We start from the raw sequence: 19653 nt of genomic DNA on the forward strand, positions 1-19653 counted from the left end.
TCTGTGCACAGGCAAAATGGCGCAGCTGATGCCCGAGTGCTAAATATCGGGTTAGATCCTGACCTTGTGTGGTGTCTATGTGGAATTTGCATGTTCTCCCTGTGACAAAGTGGGTTTTCTCTAAACCAAAGTCCAGGAACCTTAGAAAAAGATAAAGCATAGAAACATAGAAAAATAGGTGCAGGTGTTTGCCATTCGGCGCTTTGAGCCAGCACTGCCATTCAATATGATCATGGCTGATCACCTAAAATCATTACCCCGTTCCCGCTTTTTCCCCATATTTCTGCATTCCTTTAGCCCCAAGAGCTAAATCTAACTCTCTCTTCAAAACATCCAGTGAATTGGCCTCTACTGCTTTATGTGTCAGATAATTCCACAGATTCATAACTCTCTGGGTGAAAAAATGTTTCCTCATCACAGTCCTAAATGGCCTACCCCTTATTCTTAAACAGTGACCGCTGGTTCTGGACCCCCCAACATCGGGAAAAATGCTCCTGTATCTAGCCAGTCCAATTCTTTAAGAATTCTAAGGTACACAAAAAAGCTGGAGAAACTCAGCGGGTGCAGCAGAATCTATGGAGCGAAGGTAATAGGCAACGTTTCGGCCCGAAACGTTGCCTATTTCCTTCGTTCCATAGATGCTGCTGCACCCGCTGAGTTTCTCCAGCTTTTTTGTGTACCTTCGATTTTCCAGCATCTGCAGTTCCTTCTTAAACACTTTAAGAATTCTATGTTTCTTTAAGATCTCCTCTCATTACTTCTAAATTTCAGTGAATACAGGCCCAATCGACCCATTCTTTCATCATGTCAGCCCCGTCATCCCGGGAATTAACCTGGTGAACCTACGCTGCACTCCCTCATTAGCAATAATGTCCTTACTCAAATTAGGACACCAAAATTGCACACAACACTCACTCCATGTGCAGTCTCACCAGGGCCCTGTACAACTGCAGTAGGACCTCCTTGCTCCTAAACGCAAATCCTCTTGCAACGAAGGCCAAGATCCCATTAGCTTTCTTCACAGCTTCCTGTACCTGCATGTATTTTCTAAAGCAGTGTAGTTTCCAGTAACAGACAAAGTGTACGTATGATGGATTAAATAAAGGGAATATCTGTGATGGGATGAGACCAAGTGTTAGTGTGGCAGTTAAAGGTTTCTGTCACGAGAACCGTGAGATATGCCCAAAGCTAGACCATACCAATGTAAAGAGAAAATAGGCCAAATCATAGATGGATGACTGGCAGAAGTGGTCAGTTCTGATAGACAAAATAACATAAGGTTGGAGAATTTGAGAATCAGTTCAGGTGGCTGCAATGCGCCCATACTGAAGCTTTTCGTGGGTTTGTTGTAACAAAGCAGGAGGCCACAGACAGACCAGTCAAGCTGCAATCTTGAGCTAAACACAAAGCGCTGGGGTAACTTAGCAGGTCAGGCAGCATCTAGGCTCCCGACATGACATGTCGCCTCTCCATTCCCTCCACTGATGCTGCCTGATCTCTAGTGACACAGCATGGAAACAGGCTATTGGGCAAGTGGGCTGAAGCTGCATTGGGGAGGTGGGGCAAATCCATATGAGAGCAGGGAGGAGAAACATGGAACCGCAGGTGCCGGTTAACAAAAAGATACACAGAGTGCTGGAGTAATTCAGCGGTCACTCAGCATCTGTGGAGAGGCCGCTCGGGCCTTTGGTGCTGGATCCGTGTCCCGGAGACGAGCATCGTGTGGGCGTGCCGGGAGGAAGTGACGAGCTCCCCAGTCCCGGGCACTGGGTGGCCTCTATTCCAATTGGTCGCCGGGCGGATACCGCGAGCGGTGATTGGCTGTTGGGCGGCGGTAAGCTGTGCTGATTGATCACGAGCTGTGATTGGAGGAGAGTCATCTGTGGTCATCGGACGGCTGAGGTGCGGGACCAGCCTGTGATTGGCCGGAGGTGGAGCTGTCACGTGACAACGTAGAGGGGCGGAAGTCGCGGCGCAATGACGCAATGGTGCAGCGGGGTGGTTTGCGACGTAATTACGTGTTGATGATGCGGGAGGGGCGGGGCTTGCGGCCTAGTGGTCGATGCAGGGATCCGGGCGGGTGAGTGAAGAGCGGGGGCCGTTCGGCCCGTTGTAGTAATGCTGTCTCTGCGGGCGCCGCTCCCAGTCCCCGGGGGTCCGAGCAGCGGTCATTGTACGCTCGCCTTCACTTGTGTAGGTGACTGGCCAACCCCGCCCCGCGGCTGCACCTAGTCGTCCCGTTCCGGGGTCTCCGCCCGGCGCCCGCGCTCCCGGGTCTCCACGAACTCCACTATCTCCTCTTTTACAACAAATGTTCTCTGAGCATCATTCACCTCTCTCCAGCCCTACCATCACATCCTCTCCATGTTGAGGTAGCTAACATTGAACACCAAACTCCAGCTGAGGCAGGGCCAGTCATTTCTAAAGATTCAGCACGACCGTCTTGTTTATATACAGTATGCTTATATTGTTAAAGACCACAATTGTGTTTGCCTTATTTGCTTTGTAAATGCCATTTTTGTTCAGGTCGCTCGGTGTGTTGGATCTCCCGGTTGCTAACCTTCCCATTCCCATACGAACCTTTCTGATCCGGGCTGAGTGAGCCACACGAACTGGAGGAACAGCACACCTAATGTTCTGTGTCGGTAACTTACAACCAGAGGGTATGAGCATTGAATTCTCCAGCTTCAACTAACATGCCTCCCCCTCCTCCCCCCATACTCCTCTTCCTGTGCCCCTTCTCTGTCGCAGGGCTGCAAACATTGGGTGAGAGTTGGGAAATGAGAGAGACCAAGCCCGAGCCTCACCTCCCATTGGTACGAAGCTTTTGCATTTTCAGCTTGAAATTGTGCAATCTGGTGCATACTGTTGCGAGTCTTTTTTAATGCAATATTTATGCTTTAAATTGGATTAGCTATGAATAAGGTTGGGTTAAATTACATTCCTAATTATATTCCATAGTAGAGCCAGGCTCTGATCAACAGGTGCAGCACAGGGATGATCTTAGTGTATTCATGTATGGAAGTCAGCTTGTAATCAATCACTTGACCAACCTGGGTCTCACTGCACACTTGGTACTACTCCTGACCCTGACTCTAGTTGCATACCTTCTCTCGTTCCTGTTCAGCCTTACACCTTATTCTACCCTGATCATAACGGCTTACCTGCTTAGGTTCCCTTGCTGAACACTCCCATTATCCTAGCTTTGACTGCACACCTAGTACTGTTCCAGACCTTGACTCTGGATGCACCCTTGGCCTTGCTCCTAGCCCCTCCGCACTGACAATATACCTGGCCCACACATAAAACCCCATATCTGACCACCTGGACTTAAACTATTACGTTCAAGTCCTCAGGTGCTTATCTAATGCTTAATGGGGCACTTCACGGACCAAATTTTGCATAACAAAATTTGCTGCATCCATTGGCTTCCTTGTTATCTAACATGCTAGTTACTTTGTAAAATAAGTAATCAATTGGTTGAACGTAATTTTTTATCCATAAAATTTTACTCACTCAGCTGTATAAATATTCTGTTACCATTTCCTTCATTTTCCTAACAAACTGTCCTGAAGTCATTTTCACCCCCAATATTTTCAGTATTTTACTGTCTTCCTCTCAGCTGGGACTTTTCCAAAATGCAAAGTCCAATAACTATATATTTAAGCAATAATATTCTATTTAATGTGATCTAGAGAGTACATACTATTTTCTGTGATATTCATAACACAACAATGATACGCAATTACTATATTAAACTTTGAATCTTCAGATGTCCTGGTTCAAGCTAAAGCTAAAGACAAATAATAACCTCCTCACACATTCCCTTGCAAGTATCTCTATCACTCCTTTAAAATATGCTCCTTCTGTGAACAAGCGCATAAACATTATGATTACATCTGATTACACAATGAGATTGGGGACATTTCTATTCAACCTGTGAAAGGAATTTGGGCGGGGAAATAATTTGGAAATAATCAGTGAGGTAAACAAATATAATAGTTGAGTGGCAAATGACAATAGTGCTACCTTCCCAATATTTAACTGAAGGAGATAATGGGTTATCGGGGCTGTATGTTGTGACAGACAGCCTGACACCTTGCATGTCATTTTAATATTACACTTATCCCATCCCCCTGGATATTCCGGATTAATAAATTAAGGTTTTGTCAACTAATTACAATTAAGGCTAATTACAAATCAATAACATTAGCCAACTCCGAAACACGAAGCGCTGATCCAGACATCACGGACAACTGGCCTCAGTTCCCCGCTCACATCTGGCAGTGCTCTCCGTCTGAACCAGGGGCCGCGGAGCGTTTTTGAAAGTAGGGAGGCTGAGTGATCACTGGCCTTGGGGGTGGAGCAACCCAGTGTGGGAGAGGGGTGCCCCCCTCCCACGGTAGGGACCTTTTTGAAATTTGATGTATTAAACTCATGTTTTAGTGCATTGTAGAAGTATGATTTAAATGTTTTTTGTTTGATGTATTTTTGAGGAGTAACCAGAGGAGGTAATTGAGGCAGGGTCTATCCCAACATTTAAGAAAGACTGATAAATGGATAGAACAGGTTGAATAGAAATACAAGAGTCCCGGGCCGTCAGAGGCGTCGCTGCCGTGAGAGTCTCCGTGCCGAATTCGCCTGGTGACCGGCATGGACCAGGCTGCAGCTCGGTGCAACCTGGAGGACAACCAGTGGCTGCTGGAAGTAGATACCAAGCACTGGGTAGAAGTAGTGAAAGATAGTGGCCTTCAAATGGGGGTGGTTGGAGAAAATGAGGCTGCTTCATGGCCGGAGCTGCAGCGAGCGACTTGCCAGCTTGGCAAACACTCACCAGCCTCAGCTCCCCGTCCGCATTTGCCCCCGCTGCTGCTGTTTCCATCCCTCCCTCAGCCCCGGCTCTCGAACACCCGCGGCCCATGCAGTTGATATTAGTTTTGAAATTCTCGTTGATCACAGAATTTTTCATGAGAGCGTGAGAAATTCTGTGATCAGCGTGAGCGTGAAATTGGGCGAAATGCGTGGGTCTCACGCTCAATGCGTGAGAGTTGGCAGCTCTGCTGTCGGCACCCATTTATCCCATGCTCTGTCAACCTTCTCCACACCGTGTCTTGTTCCCATCTTTCCACCACTTATATCCCGTCTTCTGGTTTGACATTTACTCCTCTTCCCTCCTTGCCTGACATCCTTTTATCTTCGTTTCATCTCTGACCTTTGTCACACTCCTCCCATCTGCCAATCAAATCCCCTTCACCTGCAAGCAACTGTCACTTAATGTAATAATTATGAACTGCAGGTGATGGTTATAGCAAAGATAGATACAAAGTGCTAGAACTTTGTTGCTAAAACTATCAAATATCATTGATTAGATTAGATTAGATTCCTTTATTGTCATTCAGGCCTTTCGGTCTGTGAACTGTTAAACTGGTTAACCTGGTTAAGAGAGAGGAGAGTCATAGAGTCGTACAGGGTGGAAACAGTCCCTTCAGCCTAATTTGTCTCTGTTGGACAACATTCCCCATCTACTCTAGTCCTGCCTGCCTGCGTTTGGTCCATATCCTTCTAAACCTATCCTATCCATGGACCTGTTGCGATTGGTGCGATAGAACCTGTGACAACTACCTCCTCCTGCAGTTAGTTTCATATACCTACCACCCTCTCTGTAAAAAAAGTCTGTAGAAGAGTCTCAACCTAAAACGTTCATTCCATTCATTCTTTCCAGGGATGCTGCCTGACCCGCTGTGATACTCCAGCAGATCGTGTCTATCTTTGGTTTAAACTAGCATCTGCACTTCTTTGTTTCCACGTGTTCAAGGTACTGCCACTTAGAGTCATAGAGTGATACAGTGTGGAAACAAGCCCTTTGGCCCAACAATGTCGCAGCTACACTCGTCCCACTTGCCTGCGCTTGGTCCATCTCCCTCTAAATCTGTCCTACCCGTGTACCTGTCAACTTTAAGGAGAATTCAACTCAGAGAATTCAACATTCTTTGTTGTAAGTTACTTAAGCAAAATATGAGGTGTTGTTCCTCCAATTTACCCGTGGCCTCACTCTGGCCGTGGAGGAGGCCCAGGAGAGAAAGGGAGTATGGGAAAGAGTTAAAAATGATTAGCAACTGGGAGATCTGGTAAGCCTTGGCAGACTGAGCGTAAATGTTCAACAAAACAGCCACTTGGTTAATGGAGGTGCATGTGGACATTTGTCTCAACTGGAAGGACTGTTGTTGTCCCTGGATGGAATCAAGGGAGGCAGTAGAAGGATAGGTGTTGCAACTTTTGCTGTTGCAGGGGAAGGTACCTGAGGAGGGGGTGGTTTTGGTGGGAGGGGAAGAGTGAACCAAAGAGCTGCGGAGGGAGTGGTCTCTGCGGAAGGTGGATATGGGAACATGTGATTAGTGGTGAGATCATGTTGGAGATGATGGAAATGTTGGAGGATGATGTGTTGGATGCAGAGGCTGGTAGGTTAAAGGGTGAGGACTGGGGAGCTCTGTCCTTGTTGTTGCTTCTGGGGGGAAGAGCAAGAGCAGAGCTACAGGATGCAGCCGAGACCCATCCCGTTGTTAGAGTTAGGCCATTTGACCCATGATGTCTACTCCACCATTCAATCATGGCTAATATATCTCTCCCTCCTAACCCCATTCTCCTGCCTTTTCCCCATAACCTCTGACATCTGTACTAATCAAGAATCTATCTATCTCTTAAACATATCCACTGATTTGGCCTCCACAGCCGTCTATGGCTACGAATTCCACAGATTCACCACATCTGACTAAAGAAATTCCTCCTCATCTCGTTCCTAAAATAATGTCCTTTAATTCTGAGGTTATGACCTCTAGTCCTAGACTCTCCCACTAATGGAAATTTCCTCTCCACATCCACTCTATTCAAGCCTTTCACTATTCTGTATGTTTCAATTAGGTCCCCCCTCATTCTTCTAAACTCCAGCAAGTAGAGGCCCATTGCCGACAAATGCTCATCATAGGTTAACCTACTCATTCCTGGGATCATTCTTGTAAACCTCCTCTGGACCCTCTCCCGAGCCAGCACATCCTTCCTCAGATATGGTGCCCAAAATTGCTCACTATATTCCAAATGCAGCCTTACCAGCACCGTATGGAGCCTCAGCATTACATCTCTGTTTTTTTATACAATCCATCCTGAAATAAATGGTAGCATTGAGTTTGCTTTCTCTACTACTGATTTGACTTGCAGATTAACTTTTTGGGAATCCTGCACCAGCACTCCCGAGTCCCTTTGCACCTCCGATTTCTGGATTCTCTCCCCATTAAGAAAATAGTTTACGCCTTTATTCCTACTACAAAAACGCCTGACTCCACACTTTGCTACACTATATTCTATCTGCTACTTTTCTGCCCAATCTCCCAACCTGTCCAAGTCCTTCTGCAGAGTCCCTGCTTTCTCTACACTACCTGCCCATCCACCTATTTTTGTATCATCCACAAACTTGGCCACAAAGCCTTCAATCCCCTCATCCAAATCATTAATATACAACGGGAAGACCAGCAGCCCCAGAACCGACCTCTGCAGAACTCCAACAGTCACTACAAAAAGCCTCCTTTATTGCCACTCTTTGTTATCTGCCATCCAACCAACCTGCTTTCCATGCTAGTATCTGCCCTTTGATACCGTTGGTTCTCATCTTCCTGAGCAGCCTCACGTGTGGCACCTTATAATCATAATCATAATCATACTATATTAGCTGAGTATGTTTTGCCACATACGACAAATTTGATTTGCCATACAGCCATACCATTAAAAAGCAACGAAACACACAAAATACATGTTAACATGAACATCCACCACAGTGAGTCCTCCACATTCCTCACTGTGATGGAAGGGAAAAAAAGTTTTCTCTTCCCTTCTTTGTTCTCCTGCGGTCGGGAGCCTCGAGCCTTCCGTTGACGGGATGATCTTGGCTCCTGTTGCCAGCGGCGTTCGGGCCTTCCACGTTCGAGGCGATCAAGCTTCTGCATCGGTGGGATGTCAGCTATCCCGCGCCGGACGATCTGACCCCGGGTCGAGGCTGGTCGAACCTTCTGCGTCGTTTGGAGCTTCCCGACATCGGTCTCTACCCGAGACTGCTTGCTCCTCCATGGTTAAATCCCCAGGCCGTGGTTGGAGCGTCGATCTCAGGCATGGGATTGGCTCCAATGGTAAGTCCACGTCCCGGCGGTGGGGCTTAAAGCCAGTCCCGAGCAAGACCGCCAGCTCCATGATGTTAGGCCGTAGAGTGACCGGAGATACGATCCGGAAAACAATCGCAGCTCCGGCAAGTTAAGAGATTGAAAAATAGTTTCCTCCGTCTCCCTCCCCCACCCCCACATAAAACAAACCAGACAACATTAACACAAACTTTTAAAACACACTAAAAAAAAGATGAAAGGATAGACTGTTGGTGAGGCTTCCATCGTGTGGCGCCCCCTGGTGGTAATCATTATCAAAGGCTTTCTGAAAATCTAAGTAAACAACATCTACTGACTCTATTTTGCATGTCCTGCTATTTACATCTTCAATGAATTCCAGCAAATTTGTCAGGCAAGTCCTTCCCTACACAAAACCATGCTGACTGGCCTCTTTATAGTGAACTAAGTACTTTGTAACCTCATCCTTTATAATGAATTCTAAAATCTTGCCAACCACATAAGTCAGACTAACTGTCCTGTATTTCCCATTATTCTGCTTTGCTCCCTTTTTGTACAGCGGGGTAATATTGGCAATTAGTGCAATCCTCTAGCTTCCCACTAATCTTTACTATGTTATACACCTTTTCTTTTAGTTTTATACTGTCCTTGACTTCCCTTGACAGCTAGTGTTGCATCTTTCTCCCACTAGAATCTTTCTTCCTCTTTGGAATGAATAGATCCTGCATCTTCCGGATAATTCCCTTGGATTCCTGCCATTGCTGTTCTACCGGCAACCCTGCGAGGGTCCTTTTCCAGTCAACTTTGGCCGGCTCCTCCCTCATGTTGTGGTCTCTACCTCCTACAGGTTCCTTTCCCTTGAGTTCTCTGATCAAATCCGGTTCATTACATAACACTAAATCCAGAATTGCCTTTTCCCTGGTAGGTTCGACTACAAGCTGCTCTAAGAATACATCTCGGAGGCACTCTACAAATTACCTTTCTTGGGGTCCAGTACCAACCTGATTTATCCAGTCTACCTGCATATTGAAATCTCCCATGACCACCTTAGCATTGCCATTTTTACATGCCAATTTTATCCCCTGATGTAACATACCCAAAATACTGGCTATGAGGGACACAGCCATGACAGAAAGGGGGGATTATGTTCAAGGGTTCAATCTTTGTCCCACCCCCCCCTTTTCCCCCCCCCCCCCCCCCCCCCCCCCCCCCCCCCCCCCCCCCACCCCCCGCAATCAATCCAAAGAGGGCCTTGAACTACAATGTTGCCTAACCATTCCCTCCACATGTGCTGCCTGACCCGCTGAGTTACCCCAGCACTTTGTATTTTGCTGCCATTTTCAATTACTTGTACACTTGAACCCCAGGAGCCTTTCAGATGAGTTTCCTTTCTTATTATATTGTCTCTCGTCATTCTCTCTATCATCTTCATCTCACCACAAGCTCGTCCCTTTCTACTGGCATGTTTGAATCTGTCTTCCTTCCATTTCATAATACTGCTACGTTTTGTGTTATCAGCAAATTTTAAAATCATGGCATGCACGATCTAGGTCCTTAATATAGATTTTTGAAAAGCAAGCGCCCCCAACATTGAAACCTGCGAACATCACTGTCCAATCTCCTCCTATCCAAGAAACGGCATTTATCATGCCAGTCGTTAAGTCAACTATGTGCCTTGCTAAATGCCTCTGCCCTTTTATGCAAGATGGACACATAACAATAACAACTCCACATGGAGGATTGGCACAAAGTGCTGGACAGGCAGCATCTCTGAAGGGAAGGATTGGGTAGCTGAACTCTCGTCGGAGAGAGGAGGACATTTCTTCAAGGTAGACATTGAGTAGATTTCACAGTGGAGCAGACAAAATGTGTATCAAGGAACTGCAGATGCTGGTTTAAACCATAGATAGACACAAAATGCTGGCGTAACTCAGCTGGGCAGGCAGCATTTCTGGAGAGAAGGAATGAGTGAAAACAACATAGAGGATGCTCCATCTGGTTATTCAAAAATAGTTGAAGATAACTTCAAAAAAGTATATAATTGCATAAAAATGGGTGTCAAGTCGAGTTCACCAAGGAATTCCAATATGAACAGGAAAAGGGTGGAAAGATTAGAGGATGAAGCAAAATCAGCAACAAATGTCAAGCTGAGTTTCTTGTCATTTGCACAAGTATAGTGATGTACAGGTGCAATGAAAATTGCTTGCAGCAGCATCACAGACAGGTAGACTCGGGCAACACAAATAAACAAAGTATGTATAAATTATTTAAATTCTACGGGGCAGTGAAAAGAAAAAGACAGCTAAAAATAAGATATTAGTGCAAAACACAATTATGAAACGAGTCCACGTGATGCTAGAGGTGGTCCATAGTGTTTGGTTGTTGCGGTAGGATTAAAGTTGTGCAACCTGATGGTTGTAGGAAAGTAGCTCTTCCTGAACATGGTAGTGTGCGACTACAGGCTCCTGTACCTCTTGCCTGATGGCAGCTACAAGAAGTACGGGATATGGCCAAGTTGGTGCGGATCATTAGTGATAAATGCTGCATTCTTGGGACAGTGCCTCATATAAATGATAGGGAGAGTTGTGCCCGTGATGTATTGGGCTGAGCCACAACTCTGTAGCCTTTTGCTTTTCTGTACATTGAAATTGCTGTACCAGGCCAAGATGCAGCCAGTTAGGATATATCCCCACCCCAGCCTGTTCATATGCCTCTTAATCATTGCTGTTTTACCTACTTCCACCATTCCCCATGGTAGCGTGCTCCAGGTACCCAAACTCTGTGTAAAATAAAACAAAGCTTGCATCATGAATTTCTTTTCAATTTTCCCAATCCCATCTTAAACCTTTGCCCTTTAATATTTGACATTTCTACCCACATCTATGTCTCTCATAATTCTATATGCTTCTATCACGTTACCCCTCAACCTCTGATGTTCCATGGAAAACTATTCAAGTTTGTCCAATTCCACCGTGTAGCAAATACTCCCCAATTCATGCAATGTCCAAAGGTGAATTATTTCTGCACCCTCTCCAATGCCTCCACATCCTTCCAGTAATATGGTGATGTAAGCTGCATAAAAAACAGTTAACATGGTCTAACCAAAGTTTTATAGCTGTAGTGTGACTTCCCGATTTGTACATTCCATTCCCTGATCGAGATGTAAGGGTATCATATGCCTTCCTTACCACTATCTTCTTGTGTTGCCACTTTCAGGGAGCTATGAACTTGCACTGCCAAGATCTCTTTGTATATCAATAGACAATAGACAATAGATGCAAGAGTAGGCCATTCGGCCCTTCGAGGCAGCACCACCATTCAATATGATCAAGGCTGATTATCCACAATCAGTATCCCGTTCCTGCCTTCTCGCCATATCTGGTGACTCCGCTATCTTTAAGAGCTCTATCTAACTCACTCTTGATAGCATCCAGAGAATTGGCCTCCACTGCCTTCTGAGCCAGAGAATTCCACAGATTCACAGCCCTCTGTGTGAAAAAGTATTTCCTCATGTCCGTTCTAAATGGCTTACCCCTTATTCTTAAACTATGGTCCCTGGTTCTGGACTCCCCCAATATCGGGAACATGTTTCCTGCCTCAAGCGTGTATACAAGCCTGACCGTTCCATTCTATCAACATATGACAGTCCTGTCATCCCTGGAATTAACCTTGTGAACCTACGCTGCACTCCCTCAATAGCAAGAATGTCCATCCTAAAATTTGGAGACCAAAACTGCACACAATACTCCAGGTGTGTTCTCACTGGGGCCCTGTACGACTGCAGAAGGACCTCTTGGCTCCTATACTCAACTCCTCTTCTTATGAAGGCCAACATGCCTAAGATCCCTGCAATTTACTGTACATTTTCCTCTTGCATTTGACCTCCCAAATGGCTTCACCTCATACTTGTCTGGTTGAAACATTATCTGCCATTTCTCTGCCCACTTGGTTAAATACCGTGCAAAGTATTGGATGTGGAAATAATGTTTTAAGAGAGTTGAGAACTTTGGTTTCTTTGGCATTCACTGAAATTATCTTGGTTTCTTGTCCCTTCCACCAAAAGACGTCTTTCTCTCTACCACTTCATGTATCCCCGTCATGATTGCGAATACTTCCCCTGGATCCCATTTCAACCTCCTCTGGTCCAAGTGTAACCAGCCCATCCACATGTTAAGTCCATCCACATGTTAAGTCCCCCGAGCTTGGATTTTCTGCATCCTTTATGAAGTCTTTCTGTTACACTGTTCCATCAGGGACTGGATTGTTTTTAGTGTTATTATGTGTGAAGTGTTTAAATTTCATGTGCGATGCTCCGCTATTCACTGGGAAACGTCTTTTCATTTTGCACTGTAACAACTGTTGCTTGCAAGATGACAATAAAGGTTGATTGATTGATTGATTGATTTCTGCCTGTCTATCAAGCGATGCCTAGAACTGGTCATCAGAAACCCCAGTGTCAGATCAGATGAAAGTGCTGAAAACAGGATTGGCAGTTTTCTCACTGGTGCCCTGACCAACACAAGGGCCTCCTACAGAAGGCATTTCTCTGCCCACTTGCTTGAATACCGTGTAAAGTATTGGCCGTGGAGAGGATGTTTTAAGAGAATCTAGAACTTTGGTTCCTTTGGCAATCACTCTTATTTTGTGTGTCTGGGTTCTTGACCCTTTTACCAAAAGACCTTTTCCAGGTCTATGAAATAGTGTGCTAATTGTTGTGTGATGTGTTGCTCTCGTCCTTTCCATGCAGTGGAGTGGTTTGGTTACGATGCCAGAACACTCTGATGTTCGTTTATCTCCCGAGGAGCGTGTGCGAGCCCTCACAAAGAAAGGAAGCTCTGTCGACATCAACGATGATGTCCCTCTGCGGAGGTACTTCCGCTCTGGTGTTGAAATGATTCGCATGGCTGCGGTGTATGTGGATGAAGGCAACCTGGAAAGTGCGTTCGTGCTTTACAATAAATACATCACGTAAGTTCAACAATCCCATTGCCCTGTGTTGCAGTTCTAGAGTTGTGTACTATCTGTAAGGTGTTCTTCAACAGATTTCCAACGCTGCTTCAATACTTCCACAGCCTGTCTGCTCCACCAGTACGAGTTATGCACACTACAGCACCATCTGCAAATTTTCCTTCAAGATGGAACTGTTTGGAGTTTGTGTTATCGTGTGCATAGCTCAAGTGCTGGTGGAGATCAGAGAATGGAGAAATATTGAAGCAGTTGGAAACTTTTCTGACTTGAAAATGTGCCTGTTCATTTGTCACAGGCCAATCACTTTGTCCGACTTCTTTGTTTTATGAATTGGAGATGCAAAAAATTGCAGGTTTTGGTTTACCAAAAAAACACACACAGTTATGGAGTAACTCAGCAGGTCAGGCAGCATCTGTGGAGGATGTTGTTGCAGACCCTTCAGTCTGAAGAAGGGTCCTGATCCAAAACATCACCTATTGTTGTGCATCAGGAAAGAGACTCTTGTGAAGGCAAGTTGTGATAAGCAACAAATGCCAGTTATTGTATTGTATTGTATTGTATATTGTATATCTTTATTGTCATTTCCTGAATATTCGCATACCCAGAGGAAACAAAAAAACGTTGCTCAACCAGTGTCCATTCAGTGTGCATGAAAAAATAAATAGAAATAAAAAATACATGTATCATGAACAAATTTAACACTCTACTAAACATTCAACAGCCGTTCCGACCGGCAGCGGCACAACAGTGGCTCTGCTGCAGTGTGGGGGTTTGTGCGCGATACTTGGCAGGGGGCAAAGTCCATTTAACAGTCTTATAGCCTGTGGGAAGAAGCTTAGGAGCATCTTGCTGGTTTTGCAGCTAATGCTCCTGTACCTCTTCCCAGATGGGAGGATGGAGAAAATGTCATGCGATGGGTGGTAAGGGTCTTTGATGATGGAGATGGCTCTGTTGATACATCTCTTCCTGTATATGTCCAGCAGGAAGGGGAGTGGAGCACCAATAATCCTGCTTGCGGTCTTCACTATCCTGTCTAGTTGGTGCCGTTCGTACGCCTTGCAGCTCCCGAACCAGGAAGTGATGCCGTAGGTCAGTGTGCTCTCGACAGTCCCCCTATAAAAAGTCTGTAGGTGTGTAGTGGGGAGGCCTGCTTTACGTAGTCTTCGGAGAGGGTGAAGTCGCTGCTGGGCTCTCTTGACCAGAGCTGTGGTGTTGGCCGTGGACGTCAGGTCATCAGACAGATGTAGTCCTAGGAACTTCATGCTGCTGACCCTTTCCACATCAGCTCCGTCGATGTGCAGAGGTGTATGGTGTTGTTTCCCCGCCCTCCTGAAGTCAACCACCCAGTTACGCCCAGATCCTGTGTATAAATACTTAAAGAAAAAAATGGCAGTATGTGGGCAATATCAAGGATTCCCCAAAGTATTTTGCTTAAAAGTTGTTAGACAGCCTTTGCATACAGTTAGCTTTTCCTGCCAGAAAACGACGGGTTGACCTATTCCTCTGTCTGCAGGATAGAACACACATTTTTGTTTAAGTCCCGCTTCTTAAGCCACATTTCAAAAAGCAAAAGAAAAAACACACACAGAAAGTATTGGGAAGTCATAGGTCATAAGATCATCAGTGATAGAAGTAGAAGTAGGCCATTCGGCCCATAAAGTCTACTCTGCCAATCAATCATGGCTGATCTATATCTCCCTCCTGACCCCATTCTCATGCCCTCTCCCCGTAACCCCTGGCACCCATACTATTCAAGAAGCTATGGTCTGTATGGTTTAACGGTGACGACGATAGACTAGTTTTTGTTGCTGCTCTGGAGGGCAATTTGGTTGCTCGCTCAAAGCATGATGTGTGGCTTGGATCTCATACTCCTGACCTGGAGAATAGTGCTAATAAGTCATTTATGTCAGATGTGAGCAGATAGTTCCATCAGAGGAGACGCAATGGGAAGAACACTACTTGGAGAATGACCTGTGCCATTTAATCCCATGTAAAATCTGTACAAACAGCTTCACACCCCAAAAAAAAAACTTCATCCTGGAACCGTGATACAATGGTATCAATATCTGTTCATCATTTCAAATATTACCGTACAAATTCAATCCGTCACATTGAATAAGGTCATAAGATCGGGTGTCAGGAGTAGAATTAGGCCATTCGGCCCATCAAGTCTACGCCATTCAATTTTGGCTGATCTATCTCTCCCTCCTAACCCCATTCTCCTGCTTTCTCCCCATCATCTCTAACACCTGTACTAATCAAGAATCTATCTATCTCTGCCTGACCACTGACTTGCCCTCCACAGACTTCTGTGGCAAAGAATTCCACCCTTTGACTAAAGTAATTTCTCCTCATCTCCTTCCTAAAAGAACGTCCTTTGATTCTGAGGCTATGGGAGTTCTAGACTCTTCCACTAATAGAAACATCCTCCCCACATCTACTCTATCCAAGCCTTTCACTATTCTGTATGTTTCAATTCTCATTCTTCTAAAATCCAGTGAGTGCCAGATCAGTGCCGACAAATGCTCATCATAGGTTAGCCTACTCATTCCTGGCATCATTATTGTAAATGGTATCTCAGGGGGAGTGTTGTAGAGCAGAGGGATCTATGAGCACAGGTACATTGTTTCCTGAAATTGGCATCACAGGTAGATGGGGTAGTGAAGAAGACTTTTTGCATGCTGACCTTTATTAATCGGGCTATTAAATATAGAAATTGAGTTACAGTTTAACAAGATGTTGGTGAAGCCACATATGGAGTACCATGTACAATTTTGGCAACCCTGCCAGAGGAAGCATCCAAGATTTGCAAGGTTGTCGCCCGTATGCAAGTGCCTGAGCCATAGGGAAAAGGTGGGCAGGCTTGGACTTTATTCCTTGGTGTGCAGGAGGTGGAGGTGCGATCTTATAAAGGCGTATAAAATCATGAGGGAAATAAATGCACAGAGACTTTTACCCAGGATAGAGCATTGGTTTGAAGTGAAAGATTAAACTTGATCCTGAGGGGCAACATTTTCACAGGGTGGTGGATATATGGAAGAAACTGCCAGAGGTGGTAGTTGAGGTAAAGGTACAATAACAACATTTAAAGATACTAGGATAGGTACATGGATAGGAATGGTTTAGCGGGATATGGGCCAAACAGTCGAATGGTAGTAGCGGAGATCTGTCACTTGGTCGGCATGAATGTGTTTAGTCGGAGGGCCTGTTTCCATGCTGTGTAACTCTTTATAATATCAGATTGTTCCTCAACCATCTCTTCTCAGGGGAAAACAAACCCAGCCTGTCTACAATCTTCTCATAAATGAGGAAGGTTTCCAGGATAGCAATGAATTGAGACAGATGTAGATCTGTAAAGTTAGGCCTCATTTAGAGTATTGTGTGCAGTTCTGGTCGTCCCATTAGAGGAAGGATATGGAGACTTTGAGAATGCTGTGGAGGATGTTTATCAGAATGCTGCTTGTATTAAAGAGGGTTTCAGCTACAGGAGAGGTTAGATACACTTGGATTGTTTTCTCTGGAATGCCGCACTTTGAAGGGAGATGATAAGTCTAGTAAACCGTCAATTTTATGAACCTCTTTATACCAGAATCTCTTTATTGTGGATGGACCTATCGACCTTCTCCGGCTGGCCAGACCTGCCCACACCACCTCCCCGGCCACTTCCTGTCCTGACTGCGGACGCAACCTCTGGCCGCTTCTAGGCCGAGCTGCCAACATTATCTCCGGCCGATACTAGGCCAGGTTGCTGACACCATCCCTGGCCTGCACCACCTCCCTGGCCACTTCTAGGCCGGGCTGCCAATGCCGACCTGCACAGCCTCCACGGTTGCTTCCAGGCTGGACCTGCTGCCACCACTACCAGGCCACATTGTTTCCTCCGCCACTTCCAGGCCATGCCTGCCGCCGACCCTTGCCTGTATTCCGGCTACTCAAGACCATTAACTCAGCCGATCCTCACCTCTCAACTGGCCATCAGCAGGCCAGGGCTGTCAACTCGCCTGGATTCCACGCTTGGTTCCAGACCAAGACTCTAAAGAAGGGTCTCAACTTGAAACATCACCAATCCATATTCTCCGGAGAGGCAGCCTGACCAATTGATTTACTCCAGCACTTTGTGCTTCTTTGTGTATTAACCAGCATCTACATTTCTTTGTTTCCACTACTGGATAGACTCAGCTTGTACTGGATAGACTCAGCTTGTACTGGATAGACTCAGCTTGTACTGGATAGACTCAGCTTGTACTGGATAGACTCAGCTTGTACTGGATAGACTCAGCTTGTACTGGATAGACTCAGCTTGTACTGGATAAACTCAGCTTGTACTGGATAGACTCAGCTTGTACTGGATAGACTCAGCTTGTACTGGATAGACTCAGCTTGTACTCGCTAGAATTTAGAAGATTGAGGGGGGATCATAGAAACTTACAAAATTCTTAAGGTGTTGAACAGGCTAGATACAGGAAGATTGTTCCCCATGTTGTTGGGGAAGTCCAGAACAAGGGGTCACAGTTTAAGGATAAGAGGGAAGTCTTTTAGGACCAAGATGAGAAAATCATTTTTTACACAGTGGTGAATCTCTGGAATTCTCTGCCACAGAAGGTGGTTGAGGCCAGTTCATTAGCTATATTTAAGAGGGAGTTAGATGTGGCCCTTGTGACTAAAGGGATCAGGGGGTATGGAGAGAAGGCAGGGATGGGATACTGAGTTGGATGATCAGCCATGATCATTTTGAATGGCGGTGCAGGCTCAAAGGGCCGGATGGCCTACTCCTGCACCTATTTTCTATGTTTCTATGAAAGTATAATGGAGATGATCCGGAAAGGTTTTTACACAGAGAACGATGGGGCCCTGGAACTCATTGCCTGGGGGGTGGTGGTGGAGGCAGAAACAACAGTGGTATTTACAAGGTTTTTTGATAGGAGCATGGAAATGCAGGGAATAGAGGGATAATATGGATCATGTACAGGCAGATGAGATCGGTTTAACTTGGCATCATGTTCAGCGCAAAGATTGTGGGACGAATGAGCCGTTCCTGTGCTGCACTGTTCTGTGTTCTATGAGACAACGCAGTAATCAACACAAAGTCAAATGGTGCTGTTGCGCACTAGAATTTGCTACTGTCCTGGGTAAGGATGAAGGAGTAAAACTGCAAGCAATTTAGTTTAGTTTATTGTCACGTGTATCGAGGTACAGTGAAAAACTTTTGTTGCGTGTTAACCAGTCAGCGGAAAGACAACACACGATTACAATCGAGCCACGATTACAATCCAGCCATTCACAGTGTACAGATACATGATAAGGGAATAACATTTAGTGCAAGATAAAGCCAGTAAAATCAAATCAAAGAAAGTCTGAAGGTATCCAAATGAGATGGAAAGTAGTTCAGGATTGCTCTCTAGTTCAATACATACACCTGAGAAATTTTGGCTTTCCAGTGCAGACTGCACACATTTTTTAAAGTGTTTGTTGTGTCTTTTCATATCCCTTTTGGAAAGGCCATAGCCACAGTGCCCTCCATAATGTTTGCGACAAAGATCCATCATTTATTTATTTGCACCTGCACTCCACACTTTGAGATTTTTAATAGAAAAAAATCATAGGTGATTAAAGTGCACATTGTCAGATTTTAATGAAGGCAATTTTTATGCATTTTGGTTTCACCATGTAGAAAATACAGCAGTGTTTATACATAGTCCCCCCATTTCAGGGCACCATAATATTTGGGACACAGCAAAGCAATGTAAATGAAAGTAGTCAGTAGTATTTTGTTGCATATCCTTTGCATGCAATGACTGCTTGAAGTCTGTGATTCATGGACATCACCAGTTGCAGGGTGTCTTCTCTGGTGATGCTCTGCCAGGCCTGTAATGCAGCCATCTTTAGCTTATGCTTGTTTTGGGGGCTAGTTCCCTTCAGTTTTCTCTTCAGCATATAAAAGGCATGCTCAATTGGGTTTAGATTGGCTGATTGACTTGGCCACTCAAGAATTGACCATTTTTTAGCTTTGAAAAACTCCTTTGTTGCTGTAGCAGTATGTTTGGAATCATTGTCTTGCTGTAGAATGAACCGCCGGTCAATGAGTTGTGAGGCATTTGTTAGAACTTGAGCAGATAGGATGTGTCTATACACTTCAGAATTCATTATGCTACTACCATCAGCAGTTGTATCATCAATGAAGATAGGTGAGCCAGTACCATACCATACATGCCCAGGCCATACCACCCCCACCACCATGTTTCACAGATGAGATGGCATGCTTTGGATCTTGGGCAGTACCTTCTCTCCTGTATAGGAAATGAGATGGGACAGGTGGCGGAGGTATGCGTTGGGGAGCACTTCGGGTCCAGTGTTCACAATACCATTAGTTTCAATATAATTATGGAGAGGGTCAGAACTGGACCTAGGGTTGAGATTTTTGATTGAAGAAAGGCTAACTTTGATGAGATGCGAGATGATTTAAAAGGAGTGAACTGGGACATTTTGTTTTATGGGAAAGATGTAGAAGAGAAATGGAGGACAT

General features: G+C 45.3%; 1 protein-coding gene across 6 annotated transcripts in view; it reads left to right on the forward strand.

The window, feature by feature from the left end:
- Positions 1-1970: 1970 nt before the first annotated feature.
- LOC129713144 (STAM-binding protein-like) overlaps positions 1971-19653 on the forward strand; it is a 72031-nt gene continuing 54348 nt past the window's right edge. The window contains exons 1-4 of one of the 6 annotated variants that reach the window (XM_055661974.1): positions 1979-2080; positions 2527-2663; positions 5723-5815; positions 12910-13130. In XM_055661974.1, the coding sequence (XP_055517949.1) occupies positions 12928-13130 (203 nt within the window). In that variant the 5' untranslated portion in view covers positions 1979-2080; positions 2527-2663; positions 5723-5815; positions 12910-12927. Of the gene's footprint in view, positions 2081-2144; positions 2373-2526; positions 2664-2797; positions 2817-5722; positions 5816-12909; positions 13131-19653 lie in introns of those variants that run through there. The other 5 variants (XM_055661973.1, XM_055661975.1, XM_055661970.1 and 2 more) reach the window with 5 other exon arrangements.

Source organism: Leucoraja erinacea, chromosome 35 (genome assembly GCF_028641065.1).
Source record: "Leucoraja erinacea ecotype New England chromosome 35, Leri_hhj_1, whole genome shotgun sequence".
NCBI classification, from domain to species: Eukaryota; Metazoa; Chordata; class Chondrichthyes; order Rajiformes; family Rajidae; genus Leucoraja; species Leucoraja erinaceus.